This window comes from Rutidosis leptorrhynchoides, chromosome 3, assembly GCF_046630445.1.
Source record: "Rutidosis leptorrhynchoides isolate AG116_Rl617_1_P2 chromosome 3, CSIRO_AGI_Rlap_v1, whole genome shotgun sequence".
In the NCBI taxonomy this organism is placed as follows: Eukaryota; Viridiplantae; Streptophyta; class Magnoliopsida; order Asterales; family Asteraceae; genus Rutidosis; species Rutidosis leptorrhynchoides.
In genome coordinates this window covers 603,469,507-603,487,847 of record NC_092335.1, presented here as the reverse complement: position 1 = coordinate 603,487,847, position 18,341 = coordinate 603,469,507, and the positions used below count along the sequence as shown (strand labels likewise).

General features: G+C 30.6%; 1 protein-coding gene across 1 annotated transcript; it reads right to left on the bottom strand.

The window, feature by feature from the left end:
• Positions 1-2,590: 2,590 nt before the first annotated feature.
• On the bottom strand, positions 2,591-4,642 carry LOC139902206 (uncharacterized). Its single transcript, XM_071884854.1, has 4 exons — positions 4,298-4,642; positions 3,529-4,231; positions 3,310-3,423; positions 2,591-3,204 (listed from the first exon to the last, which is right to left on the bottom strand). Exons 1-4 carry the CDS (start codon positions 4,640-4,642, stop codon positions 2,591-2,593), a joined length of 1,776 nt encoding a protein of 591 aa, XP_071740955.1.
• Positions 4,643-18,341: the final 13,699 nt, after the last annotated feature.

The following is an 18,341-nucleotide window of genomic DNA, read 5'->3' as shown; positions in this document are numbered from 1 at the left end:
TCAAGCCCATGTGATCACATAATATAAGTTCACGTTTACACCCTGCAAGTGTAACTAATGATAATTGAATTGAGGCTTTTTGTTCAAACCCGTACGTGGAATGTTCGTTTTCGTACTTGTGTTCAAGTGTAAAAGTATGATACGTATATGTTTCTCATCCCATAGTTTAAAGCATAAAAGTTGTTGAAAGATGGGACTATGATCTCACCTCGAGTGCACGAGTATAAATGTACTTCACAAAGTAAACGTGTGCATGAATGTTGCTTAGCCTTGACCTAAACAAGTAAGTTGTATCAATTAACTGGTTACGACACAAGGTCGGGCGAAATGTGTTCAATTAGTCCTATGACTCATTACGACTCGATTATATAGCATGTGAATCACGTTGTCAAGTTTCATGCAAGAATCAAGTATAAAAGAAGATTAGAACGATTGCATAAACGTTTGGTTAAGTTTGACTAAAATTCAAACTTGGTCAAAGTCAACGAAAAAGTCAACACGTTCGGGTTGGGTCCCAAACTATTTTTCTAAGCTTAGAAGTCATATATGAGCATGTTGGCCAAGTTACATGTTAATCGGAGGTGCGTAGCATAGCAAACATTTTTCAAAATTTGACAAAGTAGGTCAGAACCCAAACACGGCTATTGCCGCGCCGCGGCCAGAGGTGTCGCGCCGCGACATTAGGCGTGGCCTGGTACCTGGTCAGTTTCAAAAGTTCAAGTCTTGATCCAAAATTCAATTTAGCACAAAACGCAAACCGTAAACACTTAGAATACACATCTTATATCATTGGAAAGCTCTTTTGACAAGGAATACAATTAACTACCTTTCACAAGCAAAAACATCAATTACAATAACCAAAAACTCATCAATTGATCAAGAAAGGTTTATTTTCAAAGTTTCAAGTTCGTAAAACGTATTTTATGATTCGGGAATCCAATTTACACATACGATATGCCGTTTCGAAGGTAATTAAGCATACATTGCATCTAAATACTTACTAACAACATTAACAAGCATTCAACTCATCAAAAGTTCATTTCAAAGTCTATCAAACCCTAACCAAAATTCACAAAAATCAATAATCATGTGTTTGAAGTTTTCTTAATCAACCTACGCATCAAAACGAAGCTAGTGATACTAGTAACACAATTAAAACATGAACTTTAACAATCAAACAACATTTAACCTTCCAAAATGCAAGATTAAGCAAACCCATTTCAAATGTTTAAACTAGTTACTCAAAACAACAAATCGAGCAAGTAAATCATATATTCATGCTAGACACGAGCCATAGACACTAACTAACACCATTTCAAATCAAAAACACGAATTTAGAGAAATCTAGAGTTTTAGAAATGTTACCCAAACTTGATGAAATTGGTACCAAAATGTAGAGGATGAAGAGAGGATCACGAAAATGTAATTTGTTTTGATGTTTGCTTCTCCAATCGAATTTAGATGATGAATTTGTGAGTTGGGTGTTTGAGTTCATGAAAGGGAAGTAGAGAGAAAAGAGGAAGAAGGTGGGAGGTGAAATGAATGGATGGATAAGGTGGGTTGAATAGTTGACCTAGTCAACTAGTTTGCCCACTTGGCAGCCTCGGTCCCTCAAGTTTCAAAGCGGGTGCGGGAATTAACCAAACGAATATTTTAAAAACGCTCGAGTAAACGAGTGATGTTATAATTAAATAACGGGAAAATTAAGAACGTTGGTCAACGGAAACTACGAATTTAAATAACGAAAGGTATTATTTAAAAAAAAAGATGATGTTAAAAATAAATTTAACGGAAAAACGCGGGATGTTACACTTTTGATTTGAATATCCTATTAAAGCACACTTTTCAGACCTTGAACCAAACTAAACAATTTGTAACCCTTCTTTTGAATCTAAAATTGTAGCAAAAGCTAAACATCCAAAAACTCTCAAGTGGGAAAGACATGGTTTTTTATTATACACCAACTCATAGGGACACTTTCCTGACAGAATGGAAGAAGGTAACATGTTAATCAAATAAGTAGCAGTTAGCACCAAGGTTGCAAAAGACGCGAGACGGGGTCGAGACGGTCGGGTCCTAAAAGGGTCGAGACGGGGTCGAGACGGAGGTCTAGACGGATGTTGACTAACGTTGACTTTTAAATAAAAATGTTATATATTATATATATATTGTACATTACATTATTCCAAACATAAGCATTTCACACATGTTTAAATACTTCAACATTTCAAACATAAAAAAAGAAACCCTAAGTAATAGCACAACGTTTAATATTAAAAAAAAAAAAAAAACTTGAAAAAAATCAGAAAAACCCGTTTTTTCCCGTCTCGGACCGTGTTTGACCGTCTTTTGACCGTTTTTTGGCCGATTTCCATTTTTTCAAACGTTTTATGTATAAACGGGACGGGGCACTCCAAAATCCGTCTACACCCCCGTTTTTTTCGTTTTTTACAACACTGGTTAGCACACATTCACCCCATAAATCCAAAGGAATCCCTCCCTGAAAAATAAGTGCTCTTGCAACATTTAGCAAGTGCCTATATTTCCTTTCAGCAATCCCATTTTGCTGGGGTATATAAGCACATGTTGTTTAATGAACAATACCATTTTTATTAGTAAAAGAATTCATTCTAGAATTAACAAATTCTGATCCATTATCACTTCTCAGAATCTTAACTGTTTTATTAATCTGAGTTTTAATTAATAAACAAAATCCTTCAACATAATCATAAACTTCATCTTTGGTTTTTAACAAAAAAATCCAAACAGCCCTTGACAAATCATCAACAATAGTGAGAAAATATCTAAAACCATCCCTGCTAACAACTTTATATGGACCCCAAACATCTAGATGAATTAATTGTCCTACATCAGTAGACTTATGTTCACTTAAAGGAAAGGGTTCTCTAGTCGGTTTAGCCTTATGACAAATTTCACAAGGTTCATGACTATTAAACCCTTGCAAATTTAAATCATTTTTAAGAACATGTAACACTTGGTCTGCAGGATGACCAAGTCTGTCATGCCATACAATTTTAGACAACAAACAAGTCATATCATTATTAGTAAAACAACTATTACCTTTAGCACAATTATTGAAAAAATATAAGCCATCAAGCTGATTACCAGTCACAACAGTTTTCATTGCTTTTAAGTCCTGAATATTACATTTGTTTTTATCAAAACTCACAAATAAATCATCATCTTTAGCAATACAGTACACAGAAAGTAAGCTAACATAATATTCTGGAACAATTAGCACATCATGTAAAACAAAGTCTTTTGTTAATCTTAAATCTCAAATTTTACTTATTTTAGCCTTAGTTCCATTAGGATGATTAACAGTAAGATTTAAATCCTTAACATCAACAACTTTTTCAAGATTTTCTTCACTACTTGTCATGTGCTGATTTGCTCCAGAATCTATAATCCAACCATAATTAATATTTGTTTTTGAATACAGTTGATTTGCTTTGAAAAATTTATAAATATTAGAATTAAAATAAACATTTAGATTCATATAACCACCTGACATATTAGATACAGTAGATGAACTAATCCTTTTATCATCAAGTAAGCACAATAATCTTGAAAGTTGTTCATTGGTTATAGACACATTGAAGGTTGAAGCACTGGAAGTGGTAGCATTACCCTCAGAAACAACATTATAAGATTTAGAATTAGTTTGCTGATTAAAAGATCTTCTTTTAAAATTAAGAGGATAACCAACAACTTTAAAATATTTGTCAACAGTATGATTAGTCAATCCACACTTAGTACAATTCAAATTATTATTCCTAGGTGGATATCCTACAATCTCAAAGCATCTATCAATAGTGTGACCTATTCTAAGACATTTTTTACATTTCAATTTAGTTTGAACAGCAGAGTTTTTTGGTTTATTACTAAAAAATGCAGCAGTCTCAGTAACAGGTTTTTTATCATTGACATTCCTATGTGATTCTTCTCTAGACACAATTGAAAAAGCAGATTTAACAGAAGGTAATGGATCCCTAGATAATATATTACTTCTAAGATCAACATATATATCATCAAGACCCATTAGAAATTGCATTAGCTTTAAGTGATTATTATGTTCTTGTCTAGATTTTTCAGCATCACATTTACAATTAGGCAGTTTGCATAAAATATCATATTGTTTCCACAGAGAATTCAACTTATGATAATATTCAGACACAGAACTACCACCTTGAGTTAAACAATTAATCTTCTGATACAGATTAAACATAACAGAACCATCCACCTTATCATAAGTTTCTTTTAACTCATCTCAAACCACATAAGCAATTTTAGAATAGATTTGACCATTATAAAGCTCATCAGAAACAGAACCCAAAATCCATGATAAAACAACTGCATTACATCTTTCCCATTGATTTGCTAATGTATCATTAGATTCAGGTTTCTTTAATGTTTTATCTATAAAACCCATTTTATTTTTAATTTGTAAAGCTAATTCCATTGCACATGCCCAAGATTTGTAGTTTTCAGTTCCCTTTAGTTTAAAATTTATTAAAGGTGTACTAGTGATATCACTAGCATGTAAATATAAAAGGTCACCAAAATCTAATTTGCTTATCATGGTCAAATCACCAGAACCAGAAGAATCATCCTTAGTCATGATGATAAACAATTATACAAACACATAAACAAGCAGCAGACAAATACAGAAAATATTAAACAATAAATCCTAAAAAATAGCTGTGTATGAACCATGATATCACAATTCTCAAGGGAATTATGACCAAGGCAAGAGCACAGGATTGTCTCTTCTACAAGGTAAACAAGAAAGTTAGAACACAAAAAATAAGATAAAGAAGGGTAAGAAGTAACCGATCAATCACAAGTGATTGATGATGTAGCGGAAGATAGACAAGAAAATACGAAGATGATGAACTCCAGAGAAACAGACGATCACCAAACCCTAACCCTAATTTGTGAAATTAGGGTTTTAGTACCAAACACCAGATCTGGAGATATCAAACCAACACACGTGTATTTGAACACAGCCAGAAAACAATTGATAACCAGATTCAACAAATTTAGATGAATCTCAAAAGAAGAAACCCTAAACAAATTTCCTCGAACACCAGAAGATGAAATCGAAGAACAAATCACCACGAACGAACACGCCGCTCTGATACCATGAACAGATTGTAGTATGAAACGAACAATAACATAAATTCAGACACCACAAATCAACACAAAATATTTTAACACTTTTATAACACCTTGAACAATTAAAACCACAACTATTACAGAAACCAGTACACTTATTGCAATCAAGATGATTAGCAATATAAACGAATGAATGAAAGATCAGAGAATGATATATAGGGTTTCATAATCAGGAAAAATAGAGAAAGCGATGATGATGAATATGTTGAATGACTGCACCAGCAACCCTAGATGAGCTTAAATACATCCAACTTTCAGCAAATGACCACAAGGACCCTGAAGTTCCAATAACCGACTTTAAGCTTAAAATACTTGAGCTGCAAGCACCAAAGTTCCAAAAATTGCACTTTGACCACCTACACATTCTTAACCAACAAAATAACTAACAAAACATAAAAAAGCCATAATTAGATTGATACATTTTAATATTTTCATGTAGAGATTTACAATATTTTAACATAGATTAGAAGTTTCCTTCCCATTCCATATGTAAGTAACTAAATTATTATTATTATTATTATTATTATTATTATTATTATTATTATTATTATTATTATTATTATCATCATTAATCATTAATATTATTATTATAAGATGAAATTAGAAAGAAAAAGTAAATAAAAACTGAAAAGTAAATAAAAAATACAATACTTTGTAATATTTTCTAGTTCATGTATCGTGTGAATTTTATTTAAAAGAAAGTTGTAATTTAGTGTCATTGCAAGTATTTTGGTAACTTTTAACTATATGGTGTCACGTGACATCTTTATAAATTAATAAACAACTTATTTGTGATTTTGTCATAAATAAATTGTCATTCTTAATTATTAATGTAATGATTTCGTGAACCTTCATAATTGTTGAGTTAAAATAGTTTATAGATGAAGTTTACACAATTAAGAATCAATCAAATCAATCTAAAACCTGTTTTTTAACAAGAAAAAGGGGATAAACTTCATATTAGTCATTAGTCGGCTCGCAACGCTGATAAAAATTTCACGTAAATCAAGAAAAAGAAAAACAAAATGGTAAAATAAACTTTGAACAGTATACCTTAAAGAAGTGTTTTTTTTTTTTTTTAACGACAATCAAATTTATTAAACCTCTAGCAAAAAATTGGAGAAAGGAAGCATAAACAAACATTTTAGAAGTTAATGCATTAATAAACACGTTTATATTAAGGCATAAAGTTATTCATTTGTTAAGATACTGCGCCGTAACATCAAAGTTATTCATTTGTTGACATTCTGTGATCTAATATTACGTGTATCAGTAGCCGACCATAACATTAAATGGAGAAAAAGAACCAAAAAGTGACAAAAATCGTATTAGATAACAGAGCACGTTTTTATTAATATTAACGCAAACAAGTTCGTAATGAGGTGTTCAAGCTCATTTTTCTATGACCACATGTTCCGTTTTTATAGTCAATATACCTAAAATTTGTGGAATAGAATTTGTCGGTTATGAATTACTAACGTGACTCGAACCGATGTCAAAATCAACTTACTCTATCATTTTTTGATCGAACTATTACAGTTTTACCACTCTTATAAGGAAACTCTCATAGCGAATCTAAACAGGCGTCACGTGTGGTAAAATCAAAGTTGAAGAACGCGGATCCTTGGGAGATCCCGGGGAGAAATGTGCGAGAAAATTCGAGAAATTACGAGATTTTACGAGAAAATCTGAGAAATTAGTGAGAAAATCCGAAAAATCGTGGCTTTGACCAAGTTTGACCCCGTTCATCGAGAATCTAGCGAGATGGACATCTCGCCTCGACTACCTTCCAAAATCCAGATCTTGGGAAGAAATAAGATGATTTACAACACTACGTAAAACCTCCTCGGGTAAGGTTCGAACGCAAGACGTGTGCAACCTCCAAGGTTCATGAAATGGGCGAGTAACACTAAAGAAAATTTGTGCAACTTCTCTTCATTTTAACTTTAGAATTCGCTTGCAAATTTGCAACAACAACAAGAATAACAAAATCAAATTTCACATATGTGGGGTATGAAAGATGTAAAAAATCATTCCCCTATTTTAGAATAAAGAGAAGTCATTTCTCCACTCGGAGTGAAACACTTCAAGAGTATAGAAAGTCATCATCTCAATGATCTATGAATAGAGAGAGTGCTTTCAAATTGACTTTTGACCAATAAGTAAGTTAAAAAAAAGTGCAGGACACCATAAAAATGGTAGAATCAAATTTTCGTAGATTTTTAAACATGCATGAAGTTCAATTTAACCTCTAAGCTAATCAAGTTCAATATATGATATATTAAGCTCTTCTATTCAAATGTCTTGACACCATCTGTTATAACTTCAATTCGTAGGCAATTTCTTCAACACTACAACTGTTTAAAACTACATAAATAAGTCCGGTATATATATTATGATGATTTGTTACTTGGGACACGATGATAGAATACAAAGACAAGTGTAGGGGCAGGATACTATATATGATTTCTAAAGGAAATAGAAAAGGATTAGGAAAAAGGTTGTTTATGCATTCAATAAGCAGACAGCGGAGATATTGCTTTTCATCCATTATTATTATTATTATGCTTTATAAAAAGCTTGGATAATATCATCGTAACGAAAAGTAACGAGACCTTAGAAATACAATGCTCCATGCCAAAATAATAAGCATACATTATAAATATAGTAGATCAATGTGGTAGGATCTAGGGGGAAGTAACCAATCGGGGGAAACGAATTATTTTTTTATTTTTTCATTTTTTGAAAAAAATTTGTTCGCGAACATTATAGATTGAATGAAAATATAAACATTTAATAAAGACATTTTATAAAGACACTTTGTGATAAATGTTTTTATTTTGGCAGAACAACGCTCGAAGAATTAATATATAACAATTATCGTTTTTTTCGAGCGTATTTTGAGGTTTTAGATATTATGGTTTAGATATTAAAGTTTAGATATTAGGGTTTAGATATTATGGTTTAGAAATTTAGGGTTTAGATTTAGGATTTAGATTGAGTTTTTAAAACAAACGGTTTAGAGTTTAGGGTTTTGGGTTTTGGGTTTAGGGACAAAACCCAAAACACTAAACCCTAAACGCTAAACTCTAAATCGGGCTAAATTTTGACAAAAAGTACTTCACAAAACATGGAAAAAAAAGGTTAAAATTCTTCACGATCAATATTATCTTGAATGTTATTTTTGTCGATCGTTTTCCAGCCTAAATAATAACATTCATCACGAAGTGTCTTTTTTAAATGTTCATATTTTCGTGTGATCTTGATGCCTGAAATTTTTTTCCAAAAAAACGGAAAAAAATTACTTTCCGCCGCTTCAGCCCGATAGGTTACTTCCCCATTGATCCTGCCCCATAGATCAATTATATTTAAATATATTTAAAACATCCAATAATATATATTAATTAACTAAAAGATAAAAAATGTATACTAATAATAATTATAATTATTATTAATATAAGTTAGTAATATTTACTCAATTCTAAAAACGGTGTGGTTTGGTTAATTCACGTTTGTTTCTAACTTGGTGTAGAGTTTATATAGGATTGTTTCATGTTCAACAACATGTACAACATATAATTTCATGAGTTTCATACTACTCTAAAATCAATTGATGATAAAAAGGCGTACTCCTAAGCTTATATATGCATACATTTTATTTGTTCATTTTCCAATAAGGACACCTTTTAACCCTTTTTTTTTCAATGGCGATTTTTGACATCAGTAAATCATTTATTTCAACGACCCTCATCATTTGCACGTATCACACACGTTCGGGCGGAAACCCGAACCAGATCGACAGTACCGGGAACACATCCATTTGGGCAGTGTTCCTGGGTAGGGACACCTTTTAACCGATTATCTTCAACAGTTTATTAAACCAGTCTGTTACGGTATTCAAAATGATGTTGAACATCTAATGTAGAGCTTCATAACGCCCACAACGCATATTACGGATTGTTGTGTTGATATAAAGGTTTATATACATAAAACATTCCTCTTGATCTCTTTATTAATACATAACAACTAGGGGATAACAATTAACATTCGATCCGATGGATATCCATCTAGTTCGATTTATTTAAGGCGAATATGAATATGAATGACAATTTATAATTTAAGAATGTACCCGATTTTACCCGAAATTCTTAAATATATAAACATACATATCAATGTAATTACTCTTAGTGTGTGTATATATATATATATATATACTCTCAGTATATACTTTATTCCATTATATATATACGCTACGAATTATATAAATAATTATATACAGTAATTTATAACAAGCTATGACTTTTAATAATATTATTAAACAGAAAAAACTATCTAACGATGAATTATTCATGCGATATTTATTCACCCGACTAATCCCATCGGATATAGATATGGTTGTATGAATTAAAATTAAATAGATATAAATATGAATATCGGTGAAAATTTTTTTAGTGGATATAGATGTGGATATGGCAATAAGTGAAGAATAATGGGGCCTTCAAATCCAGGGCCGATTGTGCCCTTATGGTTCTCTAGATCCCGGGGTGAACCCAAATGCTAGCTGGGAGGCATGTCTTCGGACTAGAATTAGTCAGTTAATCGAAAATCTCTTTCTTCTAGGAAAGACACCCGATGAATATTGGGATGCCGTTAAAAGTGACATTTAAATTAAGATTTGTTTTGATAGCTTGATTGGTAATCGTGATAACTTTTTGAGTTAAGTTTACTGTGAGACCATCATTAACGCGCCTGACATACACCCAAAGTGCAGCCAACACGCCGGAAGCACGCTGCTAACGCGGCGTGCGTTGGGTGCGGCGATGGCGTGCTAGGACCTGGCACGAAGAAGATGAAGATGTGTTTGGACTCAAATGTCGACGTGGTTGTTTGTTGTTGGCTACTTTTCAATGGATATAATTCATAAACGTTCGAATTTTATTTATATATACACATATATACATTCTCCTATCATTTTAAATATACACATACATATACATTGATTTTGCAACATACATACAAACACAACTTCATCAATAGCACCGATGAAGGCTTCGTTCGACGTTCATTTTGGAGGTAATACAACGAGCGACTGAAAGTTACATGTTGGTGGAATGAAAATGGAATTTAACGACTTCTACATTGATGACTTTGATTTTTCAGAGTTGGAGAAGTTACTCAAAAAAGAAATACCGGTCCCATTTTCGAGTATTTAATATTTAGACGAAGAGAAGACGCAAGTGATGTTCTTATGTAATGACGTATGGAAGAAGCTTAAAAAATGAGCCAGGGAAAATGATAATCGAATTCAGTGGTATGTTATGGATTTAAGCACGTGGAAAACTAATTTGGTCCCTTCAGATTCTGGAAGTAAATTCGAATCAGGAACTTCGATGTAATGAAACTTTTAATAACTATAACTTTTCGTTTACAGGACTCTTAATAATTTTAGTAGGACTTTAGGAATTCTCTAATGAGACGACCCGTCCATATCCATAAGGACGAATACAATAACATATGGTTATATTGCGAGGTATTTGACCTCTATATGATACATTTTACAAACATTGCATTCGTTTTTAAAAGACAAACTTTCATTACATCGAAAGTTGACAGGCATGCATACCATTTCATAATATCCAAACTATAAATGACCTAATCTGTCATTTACTTAATAATAATCTTTATTGAATTCAACGACTTGAATGCAACGTCTTTTGAAATATGTCATGAATGACTCCAAGTAATATCTTTAAAATGAGCAAATGCACAGCGGAAGATTTCTTTCATACCTGAGAATAAACATGCTTTAAAGTGTCAACCAAAAGGTTGGTGAGTTCATTAGTTTATCGTAATCAATTATTTCCATAATTTTAATAGACCACAAGATTACTATTTTCATTTTTCATAAACATCATCTCATATCAGGCATTTCGCACAAACTGCATAGAGATAAAAATCATTCATATGGTGAACACCTGATAATCGACATTAACAAAACACGTCTAGAATATCCCCATCATTCCGGGACTCTCATCGGACATGATAAAATCGAAGTACTAAAGCATCCGTAACCCGGATGGGGTTTGTTAGGCCCAATAGATCTATCTTTAGGATTCGCGTCAATTAGGGTGTCTGTTCCCTAATTCTTAGATTACCAGACTAAAAAGGGTGATATTCGATTCGATAATCCAACCATAGAATGTAGTTTCGATTACTTGTGTCTATTTCCTAAAACATTTATAAAAGCAGCGCATGTATTCTCAGTCCCAAAAATATATATTGTAAAAGCATTTAAAAGGGAGCAAATGAAACTCACGATACTGTATTTTGTAGTAAAAATACATATGACGACATTGAACAAGTGTAGGGTTGTCCTCGGATTCACGAACCTATATCATTTATATATTTATTAATACACATAATTGTAAGCGAATAAGTTTTATATATATAATAATTTATTAGTTGTATCATTTTTATTTTAATGATATATATATATATATATATATATATATATATATATATATATATATATATATATATATATATATATATATGTCTCATATATTCTTTTTGTATATGAAAATATTGATTTAGTTATGTTATATATCTTAATATATTTATATATATATCAGTTGTTTGGAAAGGTAGTTATTATAATAACACTAAATATGATAATCATTATAATACTGATAACGTTAATAATAATACTTATATTAATAATAATAATGATTTCAATAATTATAAATATGATAATGATACTAATATTAGTAATAAATATAATAAATTGTATTATGATAGTAATAATAAAAGTAATAATACTTAATGTTAATATTTAGTGATAACAATAATAATAATACTAATTATTCTAATAATCATATTCTAATGTTAGTTATAATAACGATGATTTTATTAATCATTTTGATACTGATGCTAATAATAATAATGGTAATACTAATAATAATGATAGTGATAGTAATAATAATAATAATAATAATAATAATGATAATATTTATAATAATACTTATGTTACTAATAATAATAATGATACTTATACTAGTAGTAAAATGATATCATTTATATTTTTAGATGATAATAATAATATTAGTAATAACATTAATAATAATGAAAATCATATTTGTAACTATAATCTTAATATAATAATAAATGGAATTTCTATCATAATACTTATATTTGTAATAATAATCTTAATAATTCTAATTCTAATAATAATAACAATAATGATAATAATAATAATAATCATAATATTCATAATATTTGATAATAATAATACTAATACTTAATAATAACATAACAATAATAATAATAATAATAATAATAATAATTACAAAAATAATAATAATTTTTAGTACAAAGAACTACCTTCCAAAGCCCTTTAAAAAAAATAAATATGCCCCGTGCCAGGCTCGAACCCGAGACCTCTCGTTCACACAACCAACACACAAACCACTCATCCATTGTTACTTTTCTGAATATAAACCCATCCAAATTTAATTAACCCGTAATAATCTGTTTCCATTTCCTTCTCCATTCTCAACCCAAACGACCAGGAATCAAAACCAACTAATACGAGTTTTAAGGTTTGTATAATATTAGGAATTGAAACATAAGCAGTTATTGAGTGATTAATTGAAAATAAAAATAAAATAAAAAATAAGAGTGCCTGCTGCTGCTCGTCGTGGGTTTTAAAAAAAAATTGATTTTGAATTTGATGATGTATTAGCCAAAAATTACAACACCAAATTTGTTTCAAATCACTCCTATAATCTTTCTAAATCAACAATTTGACAGGAAACATCGAAACGATTACAAATTTTAACGGTGAACACAAATATGACTTTTTTAGAATTTACCTTTGACTTCAAAATTCTTGATCGATATGAGGAATTCGAATCTGAGATTTTACAGGTAGTTTGAGAAGGAGATTCCTAATAAAACTGAAATTTTAGTTTTTGAAGATTGATTCGAATTTGAGTTTTTGAGAAAAAAAAATGATATAACAGAGGTATCGAAGGAAAAAAAAGAAAAATAAATAAATTCTGTTTTTGGTTCGTTCGAAATAAGTTACTACCAGTTATTATTGATAATTGGTGATAGAGAGTTGAATGATTGAAGAATAATTCACGGAGATAATTGTGACGATCGCTCAAAATCCATATGGACGAACACGTCATTCATTGATTTCATTGCGAGGTATTTGACCTCTATATGATACGTTTTGTAAACATTGCATTCTTTTGAAAAGGCATACCATAAATGAATATTTAATTCCAAGCTTTTCGACATCTGATGATTTCTACATATAGACAATCACCGTAAATAATAGTTTACAATAATACTTCCGTTGACAATGCAGTCAAAATAGATACATGATGATGGTTTTGTGAATGCAACGTTTTCTTGAATAAAGCATGCAAGACTCCATGCACATAGCTTGTATAACATGTAAGCAAACAGCGGAAGACTTCTAGGGAACCTAAGAATAAACATGCTAACAAGTGTCAACACAAAGGTTGGTGAGTTCATAGTTTTAATGTTTTGCATAAATCTGTACATAAAGGTGGATCACAAGATTTCAGTTGTTTCATCCAGAAACGTTTATCAAAATATTCTACGAAATTGAGCACCCTGGTAACTAAACTTAACGTATATATAATTTGTACCCTTTGTATAATCATCTTAATAAATACACGCAAACCAACGTGTACGCTTCTCAAATAGCATACGTCCGTTAAAAGGCTAGTGCTCTAGCTCGGACGGGGATATCAAGCCCTATGGATCCATATACTACTACTCGCGCCCACCAGTTCTTATAACCGGTAGTTACTAGTTACCAAAGCTAAGGGATTTTCGGTTCAAACTCAGTGTAGAATTAAGTATGTACTTGTATCCATTGCGTTTAAAATAAAGTGCATGTATTCTCAGACCAAAAATATATATTGCAAAAGCAATTAAAAAGGGAGCAAATGAAACTCACCTTAGCAGCATATAAAGTCGTTCACCAAAATGTGACTGAAACTCGGATTACCAAATAACCATAGATCTCAACCTAGAGAACATATGTTGGTCAATAAATGTCTATCAAGCTAGGTCAGGTCATAGTGTATCATAATCCTAATGCTCGAGATCGACATACAAAAGTTATCCAAAGTCGTTTTAAAAAGTCAATTTTGACAATAGTTCAACAAAACGAGACATACCTTATATAAGGAGTCATTTACTCGGTTGGTAATATTTAAAAGTTCACTTTATCAATCTCGTAAACAAGTTGTTTAAATCTTAATTGCAGATTCAAAAGCAATTTCAATTAACGTCAATCATAATTCAGTTGATCATATCTTTTAATCCGTTCATCAAAACTATTCGGTGTCTAAATGAAAAGTTATTGATTTTTCGCCAGCTTTCCGAAAACATGTATATCATATACCTTTTACCAGTAATATATGTATTTAATTCGTGATTTATTATAAACTGTTTAACGATGAAATTTAGCATACAAACATGTATAAATATATATACTCGAGCACTAGACATGGATACACAATTAATGTATAAAAGATAAAATATAAATGCTTACGTATCAATATTGTGATTCAATATTGCAGAAAAGTACGTAGACACAACATAGATGATAACAGTAGGTTTGACTTGTAAATAATACCCATGAACATTACCCATAACCTTCATAGCTATAACCCATAATTTCCTTAACTTTATCTCGCTCAAAAACCCATTTTTGAAAGTGACACGCTCATAACCTCGTCGTAGTATTTTATGTATATTACTAATTAATAATTAATAATACTAATAATTAATAAGATTAATAATAATATTAATAATAATAATAATAATAATAATAATAATAATAATAATAATAATAATAATAATAATAATAATAATAATAATTTAAATACGGAGGAAGTAACATAAATAAATATGTGTGTGATTGAAATGAAATCGTTTGAATTTATAGAACCTTTTCTGAAAAAGTACCTCATGCGATCGCATGGGATTTGTGCTTCAAGGCCATGTGATCGCATGGCACCCTAGGACAGCTCACAAATTTTTAACTTCTTGTTTGTCGACATAATATTTTATAACATATATAATATATATAATTTAAATAATTAATTATATATTATATTAAATTCATGTGCATAGTTGACTTGTAATTTTCGTTCCGATGACTCGTACGTTGTCACTCGACTTATGTCCCGGTTCCGGTTTCTCGAACGCATTTTTGTACGCTTAAAAAACTCGCAATTTACGTTTTGTGACTCGTACCTTTGTCAAAATATAGTCTTAAATTATCAATAAACTATATCATTCAAAGTGTATCTTAAACTTTCGAGTGTTTTGGTCATTTACTTCTATAAATCGTTGTCTCGCTATTTGTTAATATATATATAATAACAAATCGTTTTATGACCAAGTTAATATATATTTTCAACATTCATAAACACGTTTTAAATATACGTCGCAAGTTATTCATATAATTAATATTCCAACTTATCATATATATTCAAATAAATATTTAAACCAATAAGTTTAATGTACAGTGTCAAACAATTAATACATTGTTACGTTTTCAAGTTATAGTATATATATATATATATATGTATCTATATGCATATAATTGTTCGCGAATCGTCAAGAATAACCGAAAGGTATTTGAATATATGAAAGTAGTTCAAAAATTTTGAGATTCAGTTTTACAGACTTTGCTTATCGTGTCGGAAATGTTAATCATACAAAGATTAAATTTAAATTTGGTCAGAAATTTCCGGGTCATCACAGTACCTACCCGTTAAAGAAATTTCGTCCCGAAATTTGAGTGAGGTCGTCATGGCTAACAATAAAAATGTTTTCATGACGATTATGTGTTGATAAATAGAATTTTTATCATCGTTGAATAATATGGATAAAAAAAATCCAATTACTCGAAGCGTATGAGGGAAGTTATTGTAATAGAGTGAAATGGAGAATAGAGATTCGTCTTATCTTTTGACGTAGTAACGATTGATTTCCGGAATTTAAGGAATAGAAAATCTTCATAATTTAAATAAGATTTGATTCTTCGGAATTTAAGGAAATTAGGATTTCCTTTGATTAAATGCGTAATCTGCCTCGATTGCTATGTCTGATATTTTGCTATAAATTGACCTTTTCCGTTTCATTTATTTTCACCACTCCTATAATCTTCTTCCTTATTTCATACTTACAAAAGATTTGTGAAAATGCTTCATCCAGTTCTGATTCTTGATATTTTCTTGGCTATCATATCATTCATTCTTCTTTTTCATCTGCCACCAGAGGAGGTTATTTTCTTCTACTATTACCTTGGGGTTATATTGTTTTTCATTCTCTCGTGTCTTTATATTACTATACGCATTGATATACACGGTTTGTAATTTCGGAGTTGTTTTCGGGCTTTATATTTTCCATTATATTTCGGAGTTTCATGCTTTCGTTTTCTCTTCCTAACTTTAAGTCAAGCAAATAATGGTCCAGAATTCGTAGGTATGAATTTCGGAATGAACATAATTAATAATCTAAGAAAGAAACGGTAATGGCACAATCTGACTTGTCAAATTACCAGAATACCTCGAAAAAAAACCGAATCATCAAGAAAAATATTTTCTTGATATGTTTAGAGGTTAAATAGAATAAAAGAGTTATGTAACATGGTTCATGATGAGGGTGGGATCTGTGAACCTTTATCACGTTCCATTAGAAACTTAGCATGACTTACTGTAATATAATCACGTTGATCAAGTGTCATTATATTATACTAATTCATGCTTCAGTTCCCAACACTACTTCAAAACATTCATATTTTAAACTTGAAGGTTTCAGAATTTAGAAACTAAAATAGTTTCTTTTATGATGTAACACAGATAGCGCGAAGAGATGAATGATTTCAGATAAGAATAGTTATGAAGATACCTCAAGAATTATCGAGGATATTTATAATGAAAGGTAAGATGATATCTTAGAATATTTAAGATAAGATGATGATGAAGAATATTGTCCGCAAAGGTTTTAGAGTAAGGAGCAAGGTATTTGCTAAGGATTTCAGCAGACACTGAATCATTTGTATTCTTTGAAGGTAGATTTCGTCTTTGTAATTTGTTCACAGCCTCCTTCATGGTCTGCTCAATCCGTTTTCCAGTTCCAAACCTTCTCTTTTTCTCAGCTTTACCACCATACTATTCTTTATCATCAAACTTTTGACTGTTAAGGTCTTCATCAGCATTATTTCAAATTTCAGAGAACTAGTTCATAGTTTAGGGTGTTTTTCAGAAACTTCACATTCGAATATGTAAGTCTAGGAGATAGACATTATATGTATATATATAACTGTTGGCGTAGAATTGCTGCGAAATTCGAAATACCGATTGCTAATTCCCGGTAGTTGGTATGACAATTATTCTTATAAGATGTGGATGAGTACATGATAGGGTTTCAATGAGTATAATGATTTTTCGGAAGGTCAAGGATTAATGAAGTTGTTGGTAAATTTACTGCTAATGTGGTGGAACATAAAAGGTTCCCCAGTAACAAAAATGTATATACCAAAGTTTCAAGTCTGAAAGGTTGTCGTTGACTGGTTGAATGGTTGATAATACTGGATACTTTGAAAAGTGATTGCAAGGTTATTTTCGGTAAAAACAACGCTAAAGGATCTTGCACAGTTTTGAAGTCAAAGTATAGCTTCGAAAGATGTAGGAATCTAAGAATGATGTCTTTTGTTAAATCTTGACTTTGGATTTTGATTTGTCAAAATCAAAATATGTAATCAAATTTGGATGAGGATGGTTGTTTTGATTTTTATAAAAGAATATATATTGTTGTGAAAGTAGTGAGTATAGTTGATGATTTGTTGAATCAGAATCGAAGAATGTAACATATTAATAGTGAATTTATATATCTCTCGGGTATTACCTACCCGTTAAAATATTCTCACCATTAACAGTGTGTACAAAAGAGTTTTCTTAATTACATTCTTTATGAAAATACACCTACATATATATTTTCTTTAGATGTAATCATGATTTAAATGAGTTAACATAATATTATTCTCATCTGGTTTTCGACTAGGACTAGAATATATAATCTCTAAA